The following is a 14,158-nucleotide window of genomic DNA, read 5'->3' as shown; positions in this document are numbered from 1 at the left end:
GGAGGCAGGAGCACCAGCCCAGAGGTGAGAGCAGTACTCCATCAGGCTGTGGACGAAAGCTTTGTAAGTGGTCAGGAGCTCAGGTGGGCTGAGGAAGGACTTTGCACGACGGAGGATTCCCAGTCGGTGACTGGCTTTGGAGGCGAGGTTTGAAATGTGGCTTTCCCAAGAAAGGTCATGGCAGATAGTGAGACCCAGAAGCTTAAAAGAAAGGACTTCTTCCAGAGGATTGTTGGAAAAGTAGATGGGGGGGGGTGGGGGTGGTTCCAAATGGTCCTTTCGGAGAGACATAGTGAGAGTGTGAGATTTGTCTGGATTGAAAGACATGTTCCAAGTGTTGGACCAGTTTGTGATTTTACCCAGATCTGCAGAGAGCGAAGAAGGTGCTGCTTGCCCGTCTGAGGGATGACCGATGGTATGGCAGAGGGTGGAGTCATCAGCAAAGAGATAAAGAGAATTTTCCAGAGTCAGAGAGATCATTGAGGAAAACCAGAAAAAGAACAGGGCCTTGAACGCTGCCTTGAGGAACTCCAGCCTGGACAGGAAGGGGGGATGAAAGAACTCCATTTAGGGCCACACGTTGGCTGCAACAGGAGAGGAAGTCTGCAAGCCATGAGTGGAGATGGCCTTGAATACCATGGGAAGAGAGTTTGGTGAGTAGGGCAGGGTGCCAGACTGTGTCAAAAGCACGTGATATGTCTCGGGATATGGCTCTGATTTCATGTCCGGCATTGAGGACCTCCATCCATTGTGGGGAAAGCAGAAGCAGCATATCCAGGGTAGAGTGACCTTGTCTGAATCCAAATTGATGATCGGAAATCAAGCCATTGGAGAAGAGGAAGGATTTAGTGTCTGAAGCGATGATGGATTCCATAACCTTGCTGATGATTGGGAGAAGGCTGATTCATCTATAGTTGAAGGGATCTGTTTTTGTACCTTTTTTATGCAGGGCAGTAATGTTTGCTGATTTCCAAGCAGATGGGAGATGACCTTGGGAAAATGAGAGGGTGAATAGAACAGAGAGAGGGTGAGCAAGAGCAGAGGAGCAGGTTTTTAGGACACGTGGGCTGATGCTGTCTGGACCAGTTGTGGAATCTGAGTCGAGGTTTGACAGCAAGCTCTCCACCTTGTCAGGAGAAAAGGATACAGAGTCCAGGGACAGTTGTGTGTGACTGGGTAAGGTTGGTACAGAAAGCGATGGGTTTCCGATACAAGATTTCGATGCAAACACCGAGTTTAGGCATTCAGCCTTTTCACGTGCGGTATCAGCAGTGCGGCCATTTGAGGTAAGGGAGGGGATGGAGGGGGAACATACACCAGAAACAGATTTGATTAGATGCCAGCAGGATTTTGAGGAGGGAGAGAGGTTTGAGAGTTCAGACTTGAGATGAGAAAGATGTTGTTTTCTGGCTCTCCTGAGGGTAGCTACACACTTGTTCCGACCTTTCTGGAAGGAACTGAGATAACCCTCATTTGGGTTTGCTTTTCATGAGACAAAGGCAAGTTGTTTCAGGACAACTGCCTCGCCACAAACTTCAGTGAACATGGGTGGGAGGAAGGGAAGGACAACTGACGATGAGAGGGGATAAATCTGTGCATGAGGGAGAGCAAGTTTCTTTGAAAGAATTCCCAGGATGAGTTGATGTTTGAGAAAGTAGTGATAGGAGACCAGTCTGTAAGTTTGATGGCTGCTCGGAGACCCTGCCAGTCGGCTTGAGTGAAATGCCAGACTCGACGGCGGTGAGGTGGTTCTCTGATAACAGCCAGAGAGATGTCCACTTTAACAAGGACGTGGTCAGAAGAACCAATTGGAGCGAAGGAAGAGCAGCAGATATTGTCAGGGAAATTTGTCAAAATCAGATCCAGAAGAGATGGCGTACCATTGGTTGAGATCCGGGTCAGGAAGTTGACCGATTGAGTCAGTCCCAATGAGTCGCAGAAAGCTTTTGCTGAAGTGCCTTGACAGGTGAGAGAGGTACCCACACCTCGACAAATGGCATGTTGACAATTGAAGTCACCACAAATGAGGAAGAGATGAGTTTGGATGAGAAGATATAAGTTGGTCCATGTTTTCAGATAGTGAGGTGTAGATGGAGTCATCACTGTTCGGTGGACGGTACAGTACACATATAAACATGAGGTGGGAGTGGAGGGGAAGCCGTAGCCAGAGGTATTCCTGGGGGTGTGGGGGAGTGAGGGCAGTGCATGGAGAGTGAGGAATAGAGTCTTTGATGAAGAGAGCAACTTCTCCACCAGGGCTAGGCTCAGGTCTGTCATACCGGAGGAGGGTGTAACCAGGGAGAGATACTTGGGAGTGAGAGATGTCTTGAGGGAGGAAAGTTTCTGTTCAGCTGATTATGTCTGGTTTGTCAATGGCAACCTCCATATAAAGATCTGTAATGTTTGAGCGAAGATCCCGGATATTTGAGGTCCACACTGTCAATGAAGAGGAAGGGGAGGAGGCTTTGGATGTAAGGGATGGGAGTGGAGGTGGAGGGTAGGACAAGGGAGGTAAGGAAAGTTGTTGAAAGAGTGTGGAGGATTGCAGAGTAGCTCGGGGAGGCGGCTGGATGAGGAGGAGAAAAGGATTTGTGGTGTTGGGTGGAGTTGGGTGGGGCACAAGGCAGTTGAGGATTTGCGGAGGTGGAAGGATAAGATGGAGGTGAGAGGGCAGGGGAAGGAAGCAGCTTTGTGGATGAGGGGAGGGGCATCTTTGAAAAGGGTGAGTGAGGGAGATGAATGGTGGGAGAAGGGTGAGTTTGGAGTTCATGAGAAAGGTGAGAGGAGGCTTGGAGGGAGAAGAGTGTGATGGTTGCTTTGAGAATGAGGGTTGACAGGGCTGAGTTGGCACTGAATTTGAAAAAAAAAAGAATAGTTGATGGAAAGTGAACATTTAGATCAAACTGGGGTTTTAAATTTTTTTCCGTCAGAGATGCGATTCAAGACATTTCTTGATTGATGCAATCAAGGGGAATTTGGAGAATGGAGAGAAGAAACGCTGTAACAATTGGATTTTTTTCAGCAAGTTATGAATGAAAGGTCTAATTTGGAGTAGTCTGTTTAAATAGTAGAAGAGTAGTGAATTATGATACAGTAAAGAGGACCACACGTGTGAAAGAGGAAGATGAAGCATCATAAGAGATCGTTTTTATTATTATAATTATTATAATTATTATTATTATTATCATTGTTTGAGAGAGTTTGTATCAGATTAGGTCACGGAAATGTTGTAGAAAAAACGAATCGTGAGGTGAATGGTGAATTCGGATCGGTAAACGCAGGGGGTGGAAACAGATCACGTGGTTACGGGAGAAGGACGTGGCTTTGGGCGGTGTATCGTCAAAAGTGAATTTATTTTTTTTTTTTCAATAAGGATTGCGTAACATTCGGAAAAAGGAAGGTTGAAGTAAAATTTTGGAAGTGTTTGGTGAATTTGGAACTGTAAACACAGAGTGAAGCTGCTGGGTCGATGAAACATAATTATCAGGAAGAGGGTGGAGAGAGACTCGTGGTTTCAGGAGGTGTATAGATCGAAAGGACACAAGGAAAATTATTAATTTTGATGTATTTTTGAAGAAAAGGTAAGATTTGGGAATGGAAGGTTGTGAGAAGAAATCGTGAAGGTAATGGCGAGAGTGGGTCAGCTCATGTGGAATAAAGATGGTGGACCGGCAGGAGGAGGATGAAGAAGATGATAAGGAGGAGTCGGAGGAAGAGGGATCGGGTGGGACTCGTGGATATGCAGGAAGGTTTTTTTTTTGTTTGTTTGTTTTTGGATTTAAGACAAGAAACAGTGTTTAGATGGGAGGGATGGGGGGACGTTGGGAAATTGGGAAAATAGGAATTGAAGGTAATCGGGAGAGAAAACAAATAAAAATGATCGTACACCTCGAGGGGAAGGATGGGTCGGCCTCAAGGAACCCGGTAAGACAAGGTCGACGAAAACTCACAAAATAGCACGATTTTTGAAACAAAACCGAACTCGGAACCTGCAGTAACATGCAGGTGAGAAAATAAACAGTTCAACGGGACAAAAATCGACCGGAGACTTAACTTTGAGAAAATCGGCAGAGACCCCTGAGAGAACCTGCCGTCGCTCCAATCCCAGAACCGGAAGTCTCCAGTCTATTTTTTTTGTCCCGCTTAAGGTTTGTAAATTTGAACAAGGTTTGCATGTTGCGTCACTGAATTGGGAAAGCAACTATTTTTGAGATCAAAATGTCAAAGGTCAACTCAAGGTCAAACTTCTAAGGGAGGTAAGGGAGAGAATGGAGGGGGAACATACACCAGAAACAGATTTGATTAGACACCACCAGGATTTGGAGGAGGGAGAAAGGTTTGAGAGTTCATACTTGAGATGAGAAAGATGTTTCCTGGCTCTCCTGAGGGTAGATACACACTTACTCCGAGCTTTGTGGAAGGAACTGAGATTACCTACAGTTGGATTTGCCTTCCATGAAGCGAAGGCAAGTTGTTTCAGGACAACTGCCTCACCACAAGCTTCAGTGTACCATGGGTGGGAGGAAGGGAAGGACAACTGAAGACGAGAGGGGATAAATCTGTGCATGAGAGAAATAGCAAATTTCTTTGAAAGAATTCCCAGAATGAGTTTATGTCGGTGAGAGTAGAAATGGGAGACGAGTCTCAAAGTTTTATGACTGCTTGAAGACCCTGCCAGTCGGTCTGAGTGAAATGCCAGGCTCGTTGGCGCTGATGTCAAATTTTGGTGTCAAATGGAAAGTATTAGGCACAGATAATTTCCATTGAATAGCTGTTTGTTTTCTCTGAAAACTAAAGAACGTTGAAGATTTGGGTAAACCGCCTTCGGTATCCATGGAAAATGCGGGTGAAGCCATTTAAAGTCCACTAACCGAATCATTGGAGACAAAATGAACCTACTAAACACACAGAATGAAAGAAGAGGAAATATGCTTTAATTTGATATTTCATATGTGGGTATTCAATCATGTTGGGATTCCAAAAAATCATGTTTACTCTGGTTCGGAATTCAAGTTTGACGCAGAGCCGCAATTCTCACGTTGATGGTACCTCCCTTAAAACGGCTCAAATTATTTGTGCATCCCTATACTTTTAATGTTTCATTACTTTTTTTTGCTCGGGGCATATATCGAGACTTCAGAAGAATACAATCTTGTTCGGTTGTGGGGAGGTCGGTGGGGGTGCACCGTGACGCGATTTGGCCCACGGCCTATTTTGTTTAATTGCAACTCAAGATTAGGACCCCGATAAATGTAATCATGTGTCGAATAAATATTATTCGTAAGATTTAATCAAGTCCATCAGCACTCATGGTACATCCATCCATCCATCCATCCATCCATCCACTGGGAGCATACTCCGTGCAGAGCGTTGGTGCTGCCTCAGCAGTCTCCTTTGCTATTGGGCACAATTCTTGGTGGGTCGCCACTCCGATACAGGATACCAGCAAGCTAGTACTCATTTTGCCAACCTCGCAAGGATGACAGGCAGAGTCAACCTCACCTGGTATTAATTTAACAGCCAAGGGGGAATTTGAACTCAGGATCCCAGGATCCCAAGCCCACCATCCGAACCATGAAGCCAACACCAGGCATATGGTACATGCCTCCCTAAAAATAGCGTTATGTAATTTTTGAATGGCCAGACGTTTCTTATTTTGGGGTTAAACCGTCTATGACGGTGTGACGAATCAGCTCATTCTGATGTAACCGTGGCAGAGGCTGACATGGATGGGAGGTGTGGAGTTGATCTTTTAAGAGTGCAGTTAATGTGCGTTTCCCAATCGGCCCATCACCGGATTGTGTCGCAGGTTGTAGCCACAGTGCAGCCATTCTTATTGACTTGTAAAAGGTACTCGGCGTTGCCGGGGAACGCCGGATCCCTCCTCTTCCTCATTCTCCTCCCTCCTCCCAGTCCCACCTCACCCCTTCCCCTTCCCCTCTCTCCTCCCACCTCCTCCCACAAAAATGTGATCCCATAAAGTTTTGTCATGTTGACCTTGGGAGCTCGGAGGAGGAGGCAGCCATTACCAAGTAGTTTTTATAGTACTTGCCAAGTCACTTAAGCACTCAAAAAACGGTTAATCAGAAACGGTTGGCTCGGTCAGCGATTATAATCGCCGACATTTTGCCGACCTCGGAAGGATGACAGGCTGAGTCAACGTCCTGGTGTATTAATTCAGCGGCCCAACGGGGCTTGGACTCAGGACCCGAGGATCCCAAGCCGCCACCCCAACCACGAAGCCAACACCAGGCTTGATGGCGAGCTGACCAAGGACAAGCCTGTTTTCGTTTTTTAATGCCTCTGTTGATGAAGTTGCCAGCGGCATTATGTTTTCAGGTTGTCCGTCTGTCCATCCGTGCATCCGGCCGCCCGTGATAGGTTTTTGTTCCCACGATAACTTAAGAACAGCTAAAGGGATCTAAGTCAAACTTGGTACAGGTATGTGTAATGATTAAGAGATGGGGTCTAATTGTGTAAAAAAAAAAAAAAAAAATTGTCAAAGTCAAAGGTCAAAGGTCACGTTCAGTAAAAATTCTGTTACTGCACTAACTTGTGAACCAGAAATGAGATTTTAACCAAACTTGGTATAAGTATACAGTATGATGAAAAGATGAACTCGTTCGATGGTGGCATCAAGAGGTCAAAGGTCAGAGTCTGTCATAGGTTTTCGTTACTGTGATACCTTAAGAACGGCTGGAGCGATCGAGTCCAACTTTGTGCAAGTATTTATAATGACGTATACATCTGATTAGAAAATGGGGTCAAGAGGTCAAAGGTCAGAAGTTATGCCAGGTTAAAATGTGATATGTAGACGGAGGAATATCTATGGACGTCACAACAACAAAGAGAGCTGTTCCAGTTCTTGATGAGATGAGATAATTTTCTTCGAAAGGGGTGTTTAAATTAACCCAAACACCCAATTTTCATTCATACACTCTGATGGAGTTCCCTGAGTATGTCCATAAAGTTTTGGGCCGCTAGGTTTCATGGTTTTGGAGTTATGGAGGTGGCACACGCACTCACGCACGCACTCACGCACTCACGCACTGATATTTATTCTTGGAGATTTGTTCTAAATATAAAGTGTAAGGTATTAAGGAAGGAATTAAAATGAGGGTGGTTGATATAATGGGACAGAGATACTTGGAGACATGTCATGGGTACGGAAAACATTTTTTTGGTACAGGTAGTCGAGGCTCGTGGAAGACCTGGAGTCTTGACTATGTATTATAAAAAAAAAAAGAAGTCTTGGGTTGGCAACCATTGTCCAGTCTTCATGGGCAGAGTGGTCTCTTTATGTGCTGAAGTTCCTTGGAAGAGAAGTCGTACTATATATATATATATATTGTGAACCATGATGTCTGTGTGTGCGTTCGTCTGTCTCCCATTTACAGCAGCCTCTTCTCGCGCTGCATTTGAAAAGCTAAACATTCACTTTTGAAATGATGGGTGAACAGGCATGAGTAATGTTGACGCCAAATTTTATGTCATAACTCGGATATTTTGCCCTCTTTTGAAATGAATCCAACCTCCGCCACCCTTTGTTGCACCATCATTTTGCAGTGGGTGGTATAAGTCAGCTCTGAGTGAAACCAAGAGTGCAACACAATGAACCTTTTTTTTTGAAGTCCGTGAAATATTATTTAATTTAAAGGATGAAGATAAATTATTTTGCCGTCACTGGGGGCGGATACTCTTGCTTGCGCCTTGTAAGACATTCCGGTTCAAATCTCAATACGTACAATGTTCATTTCTCCATTGTATCATTCGTTTTCTTCACTCAGTCCATTTTTTTTTTCTCAAAGTTCCTTCGTGAACTTTTTACTGCCATTGGAAAGAAAATACTTCTTTGGCATTTTGATTTTCAGATCTGGGAATCGATCAACAACAATATTGCAGTTCTGTAAGGACACAAATGAAGTTTGTCGGTCCATGAGAGGTCTATTTTGGCACAGTTTCACTGCGTCGTTTTGTTGTGACGCTTGTAGCAGAGAGCGTTTTCCTGAAGCACCATTGTTTTCTGCCTATTGTTCTTTGTGCGAGAATAGCGGCATCCGGGTTGTAATCGCAGCCGGTCGAGATCAAATCCTGCGCAATGGACAGCACAAACAACGACCCGGTGAACAGGAGCCGCTCACATAACCTTGCAGTGAAAACCACAGATATGGTCATGATGGGTTTGGATTTCAGAGGCGAGGAACAAAAGTATCGTGTGAGAAAGCATGGGTTCCATGTCAGGGGAGCTTGTCGTGGATGTTTCCTTTTTAAAACGATATTTTCATCCTCCATGTGTTTGTACGTGACCTTGTGTGCTGTTCCTTCAGGACATGAGAAGACACGTGGCCCTGAATCTTTTAGACACCGAGCAGTCGTATGTGGACTCTTTGCGGACTTTGGTGGAGGTGAGATTTCCTGTTATTTTCGGTGATCTCTTCTTGATGTTGTCATTTCACTTCCACTCGTTCGATGAATCCACTTTTATTTTCAAAAAAAAATATTTCTGACAATGTGGTTTCCTGGCAACTTTACCCTTGTCCCCAAACCCACAACCGCTACATCTGCCTTTTCGCTTAATTTTTTTTCTGGCTGTGTTTGTGCCTTTCGGCTGCTTTTCTTCCTGCATTGGTTACATTTCCAAGTTGGCACCTGAGCAAAACCTTCTGCTCATACCTTGGTCAGGATTATGCCAAGGATGTACTGGAATGGCAATACGTCTGAAGGAATAATTTTTCCGTTGCACCTGGTGTGTGTGTGTGTGTGTGTGTGTGTGTGTGTGTGTGTGTGTGTGTGTGTGTGTGTGTGTGTGTGTGTGTGTGTGTGTGTGTGTGTGTGTGTGTGTGTGTGTGTGTGTGTGTGTGTGTGTGTGTGTGTGTATGTATATATATATAATGTATTATGACATAATAGATGTACTGTGCATGAAGAAAGTCAACACCCCCCCCCCCTTTCCAAATTTTCACCTTTTGTTTCCTTCTAGCCTGGAATTAAATTACATTAAATCAGATATTTTTTTTTCACCCTTATTTACACATCCTAACCCACAACTTCCAAGTGAAAAACAAACTCTACAAACCTCAGAAAATTAATTAAAAATACAAAACTAGAATATCTTGGTTGGATAAGTGTTCACCCCCCCTGAGTTGATACTTGGTGGAAGCATCTTTTACAGCAATTCCAGCTGTGAGTCTGTTGGGATAGGTCTCCACCAACTTTGCACACCTTGATTGGGCAATATTTGCCCATTCTTCTGCACAAAACTGTTCAAGCACAGTCAAGTTACGTGGGGAGCGTTGATGGACAGCAATCTTCAAGTCATTGTACAGATTTACGATTTGACTTAGGTCGGGGCTCTGACTGGGCCACTCAAGGACATTTATCTTTTGGTTCCTTAGCCACTCCGGTGTAGCTTTAGCTGTGTGCTTTGGGTCGTTATGATGCTGAAAAGTGAACTTCCATCCCAATTTCAGGTTTCTTTCAGAGGTGAACAGGTTTTCCTCCAGGGTTTTTCTGTATTTTCCTCCATCCATTTTCCCTTCTATCCAGACAAGTGCCCCAGTCCTTGCTGATGAGAAACATCCCCATAATATGATGCTGCCATCTCCATGCTTCACAGTGTGGATGGTGCTCTTTGGGCGATGTGCTGTGTTGGGATTTGCACCGAATGTAGGCAAAAAAAAGTTCCATCTTGGTTTCATCAGACAAAACACATGGCTTCAGAATTTCAGGAGTGATGTTTTGCGTTCCTCAAACAGGACTCAAGGTGAGATTTTTATACGCCCGATATATATATATATATATATATATATATATATATATATATATATATATATATATATATATATATATATATATATATATATATATATCGGGGCGTATTATGTGATACCGGATGTCTGTCTGTCTGTCTGTCTGTGTCCGTCCGTTCCTGTCCGCACTCTGACTCCCAAAGTTTTCAATTTTCATGTTTCATATTTGGTACATAGGTACAGACTGTGGAGACGGTGTCACCACATGCGTTCGTCATCTAAAGTGGTTGCCATGGCAACCAGGATGCTGTTTTCCATGTAGTTGCACAATTCTGTATATACCTTCTTGTTGAGTAATGGCTTCCTTCTTGCCACCCTACCGTACAGGCCAGACTTGTGAGTGCTTGGGATGTTATTGTCACGTACACACAGTGAACAGTCTATGCCACTAAGGCATGTAGCTCCTTCAGAGTTGTCATTGGCCTTTTGGTGACCTCTCTGATCAGTCTCCTCCTTGCTTGGTCATCCAGTTTGGAGGGATGGCCTGATGTAGGCCAGGTCTTGGTGGTACCACATGCTTTCCACTTCTTAATGATAGTCTTCTCTGTGCTCCAAGGGATATTCAAGGCCTTTGAAACATTTTGTGGCCATCCCCTGATCGGCGCCTTTCCATAACTATCCCGGAGTTCTTGTGAAGCTCCTTGGTGTTCATGGTTGAGTCTTTGCTGTGAAATGCACTACCCAGCAGAGGAAACTTGCAGGAGCAACTGATCTTATTCTGAAATTGAAGGGCACTCGGTAGAGTGCATACCTCCGCCATGCAATGACTGATCCATGAGAACATATCAGGCCTAATACATTTTTGAAATATCATGCTATATATCGTTTTTGGCCCTATCTCTCAATGGTGAAGAATCACTTAAAGAATTTAATCAATCTCGTATCCAGATCCGGAGTCAGATCTTAACCAAAATCAAAACAGTTTGTCCTTGGTGGACACCAAATGTGTCCACCAAGTTTCGTCCGGATCCGTCTACAACTTTTTGAGATATTGTGCCATATATCAGTTTAGCACGAGCTCTCAAATGTGAAGAATCACTTTAAAAAATTATCAGATCTCGATCTGGATTCCAATCTTCACCAAAATTGAAGCAATTCTTCCATGTCACACACCCAACATGTCCATCAAGTTTTATTCGAATTCGTCCACATCTTTATGAGATCGTGCTACATATCGTTTTTGGCCCCATCTCTCAATGGTGAAGAATCACCTAAAAAACTCCAGTCGTCGGATCCGGATCCGGATCGTCACCGAAATCTAACCAGTGTGTCATTGTCACACCCTGAACCTGTCCACAAAATTTCATGTGGATCCGTCCACAACTTTTTGAGATATCCTGCACACAAACAAACAAACAAACAAAACAAGCAGTCATAGACTGGTACTTACGAAATCGTCAACTTGACCTCTGACCTTGTCTAATAAAAGCTGTCTCTAGAGAAGGTAGCGATGCAAACCAGAACTTTCTACGATGATTCTGTACCAAACCATCAAAAATCGAATATTTGACCTCACCGTGACCTTGACCTTTGACCGATTTTGACCAAAATCTAATCAGCACTAGCCATCACCCTCCTGAATCACGTGGTGTAATTTGACATTGGTAACTTCTTCCGTTCTGGAGTTATCGTGCCTACAAACACACAAACGGAGGACGGAAGTGATCAATATACTTACGAAATCTTTATATTTCGTAAGTAACAAGCCGGTAGGCGGCGATGGGTCACCGAGCAGGACTGTTAGTATTGCGACAATCGTAGGTGTCGAGAAATGGTGTTTGTATGATCATCCAATCACAATCGCAGTCGAAGATCTACTTACTAATGCGCAATATTGTGAAATAACATATGAAAGGATTCCTAGCCACAGGATGTGCCGTTTCGCTCTGCAAAGTACCGAAAATGCGGTTTGAAATTGTAAATCCCCAAAGTTCGAGGGGGTGCTGTGGGCGAACAAAGATCTAAATCGAAAATCCGGCTCGATCGTTTGTGCACAATGTATTCCAGACGATTAGTGTGAATTTTCATGACCATCCGACCATAACCCTAGGAGGAGTAGCATTTGGCGCGAAGGCACCTCCAGCTCTCGCATATTATCGATTTTTGCACTAATTGACCTTTGCCTCAGGACATATTGAACGATATTGCTTAGGTCAGGGGTCAAAGTTGTAGTACTCATTGAGTACCATGAACCTGCAAAGTTTAATTCGTATCGATGCACTCACCTGGTCGCTAGGGGGCCTTCAATTTTCGCGCAATCCCTAATTGTAGGGGGCGCTGCGGGTAAAGTATTCCATATATCACAAAAACCCGAATATATTTGATAGAGCATCATCTGTCGATCATTCGTGCCAAATTTCATAACCCTACGTGGGATAATGGCTTTCGGAATCGATTTATTTTCGGAATTGTTCACGTTTGGCGTGAACGGTACCGATTTTGAAGGTTTTTCGGTTGCTGCTGGGGAACCAAAGCGTCCCGAGCAACCATCACAATTTCCAAAGCACTAGGTCATAAGATGTACCTACCACCCGAGTTTGGTCAAAATCCACCCACGTTTACTACCAATTATGCTGATGCCAAACGAACAAACAGACAGAATTACTGACAATAAGGGTCACCTATTTTGGCGACCCAACAAACAGACAAACAGACAAAAAGGGGTGAAAACCTAAACTCCTTCACCTTCTGTGGCGGAGGTAACAATTTGAATTACTGCAGTTGAACACAGGTGGAGGCCAATTAACCAGTGTGTGATCAATCAATGATTTTGAAGTTGATTTCACCAAAAGTAAAACTATCGCTGCACCTGCCCCCCGTCGGATGCGCACCATTGAGGAAGATGCGATACCCCAGGGAGACTGTTGTCAATGCCCCGGGGGGCTGTTGTCGATGCATCAAGGGTGCAAGTATATCTCTGGCTGCCGGAGTGTGTGTTGCGCTGGAGTACGAGGCATAGGGGCGAGTCGTGCCAGGGCTGGAGCTAAGGGCATGGTAAAGTCACTGGTGTGTCACGCAGCTCCATAAACGTTCACACCACACGCTTCGAACAGTGTACATCGAGACAACAAATAACAGTATCGCAAATTTACATCAAACAGAACATCAACATCGTCCAATTTAGTAGCTATTTCGGATTTTGGATGTGGACAGCCTTGGGGGGGGGGGAGGGGGACTGTCTCTAAACCTGGCGCTTTGAGTCCGGAAGCTACAGTACCACCTGCCTGATGGCAGAGGTGAGATCAGTCCGTGTGCAGGATGAGTGGGGTCTTTTGTGATACAGAGAGCCTTTCTGTCACAGCGATTAATGTTGATATCCTCCATGGATGAAAGATCTCTATCTGTGATATTTTTTGTGTGGCCATGCCGGCCTGCGCGGTGGGATGGCCACACCAGGCTGCGTGATGCAGCCTGTGAGTAATGCTTTCAATGTTGCGGCGACATAAGTTTACAAGCGTCGAAGTATGCAGTCCGAATTTCCTCAACCGTCTGAGAAAGTACAGGTGCTTTTGTGATAACGGATCCTGTGTTGTGGGATCACATCATATCATCGGAGATTTGAACGCCCAGAAATCTGACAACTTTCACAGCTGCCCCATCGACGGTGATGGGGAAATGGCCTGTGCTGTTCCTCCGAAAGTCGACAATAAGTTATTTCGTCTTGCTAACATTTCGGGCCGAGTTGTTGTTTTTGTCACCACAGTCAAATCCTGCACCTCCCACCTGTAAGCACTTTCATCATTGTCAGTTATCAAACCAATCACAGCGGCATCATCAGCAAATTTAATGACACAGTTGGTGTTGTACTTTGCTATGCAAAGTGTGGATGAAATAGCATCACCAACTTTTGCAAACTTTGGCCTACCCATTAGAAAATCAAGGACCCAGTGACAAAGAACCAGGGCCTGCAGGTTCATGACAAGTTTGGAATGAACAATGGTGTTAAATGCACGACTGTCATACACTCCGGTTGTTTCGATGGCGAATGGTTCGTATAAATGTTTGGCTGAGGCCGGCGTATTTATTGCGTTTCAGAACTTCTGCATCAGTGGCAGCTGCTCCAGCCACTGAGTCTGTATTGTAAACATGTGATTTGGCAAAAGTGTCGACACACAAGTGCGATCCCAGGTTCGGCTTTTCCCATTCTTGTATGGGATGGTGGCAAAAACACCAATCCAGATGGCTTGACCAAGGTCGACACCAAGTGGTTCCAAGACAGATGGTATCCCTGCCCCATAATGGACACGTTTGACCACATCATTTAAGGCCGAATATCTAAAAGATCGACCGGCACTGAAACGGCACGACGGTCCATGGTGTTCCAACTCGTAGTGCAACTGCAACCCGTA

General features: G+C 44.7%; 1 protein-coding gene across 2 annotated transcripts in view; it reads left to right on the top strand.

The window, feature by feature from the left end:
• The window catches only part of LOC147019368 (rho guanine nucleotide exchange factor 17-like), a 223,311-nt gene that overhangs the window by 21,464 nt on the left and 187,689 nt on the right, over positions 1-14,158 (top strand). For both annotated transcript variants that reach the window (XM_085899824.1, XM_085899823.1), the window contains exon 2: positions 8,328-8,405. In XM_085899824.1, the coding sequence (XP_085755950.1) occupies positions 8,328-8,405 (78 nt within the window). The remainder of the gene's footprint in view (positions 1-8,327; positions 8,406-14,158) is intronic.

Source organism: Eptatretus burgeri, chromosome 10 (genome assembly GCF_056783735.1).
Source record: "Eptatretus burgeri isolate ZD-2024b chromosome 10, Ebu_testis_v1, whole genome shotgun sequence".
NCBI classification, from domain to species: domain Eukaryota; kingdom Metazoa; phylum Chordata; class Myxini; order Myxiniformes; family Myxinidae; genus Eptatretus; species Eptatretus burgeri.
The sequence above is the reverse complement of the archived record's forward strand: the minus strand, read 5'-3'. Positions and strand labels throughout refer to the sequence as shown.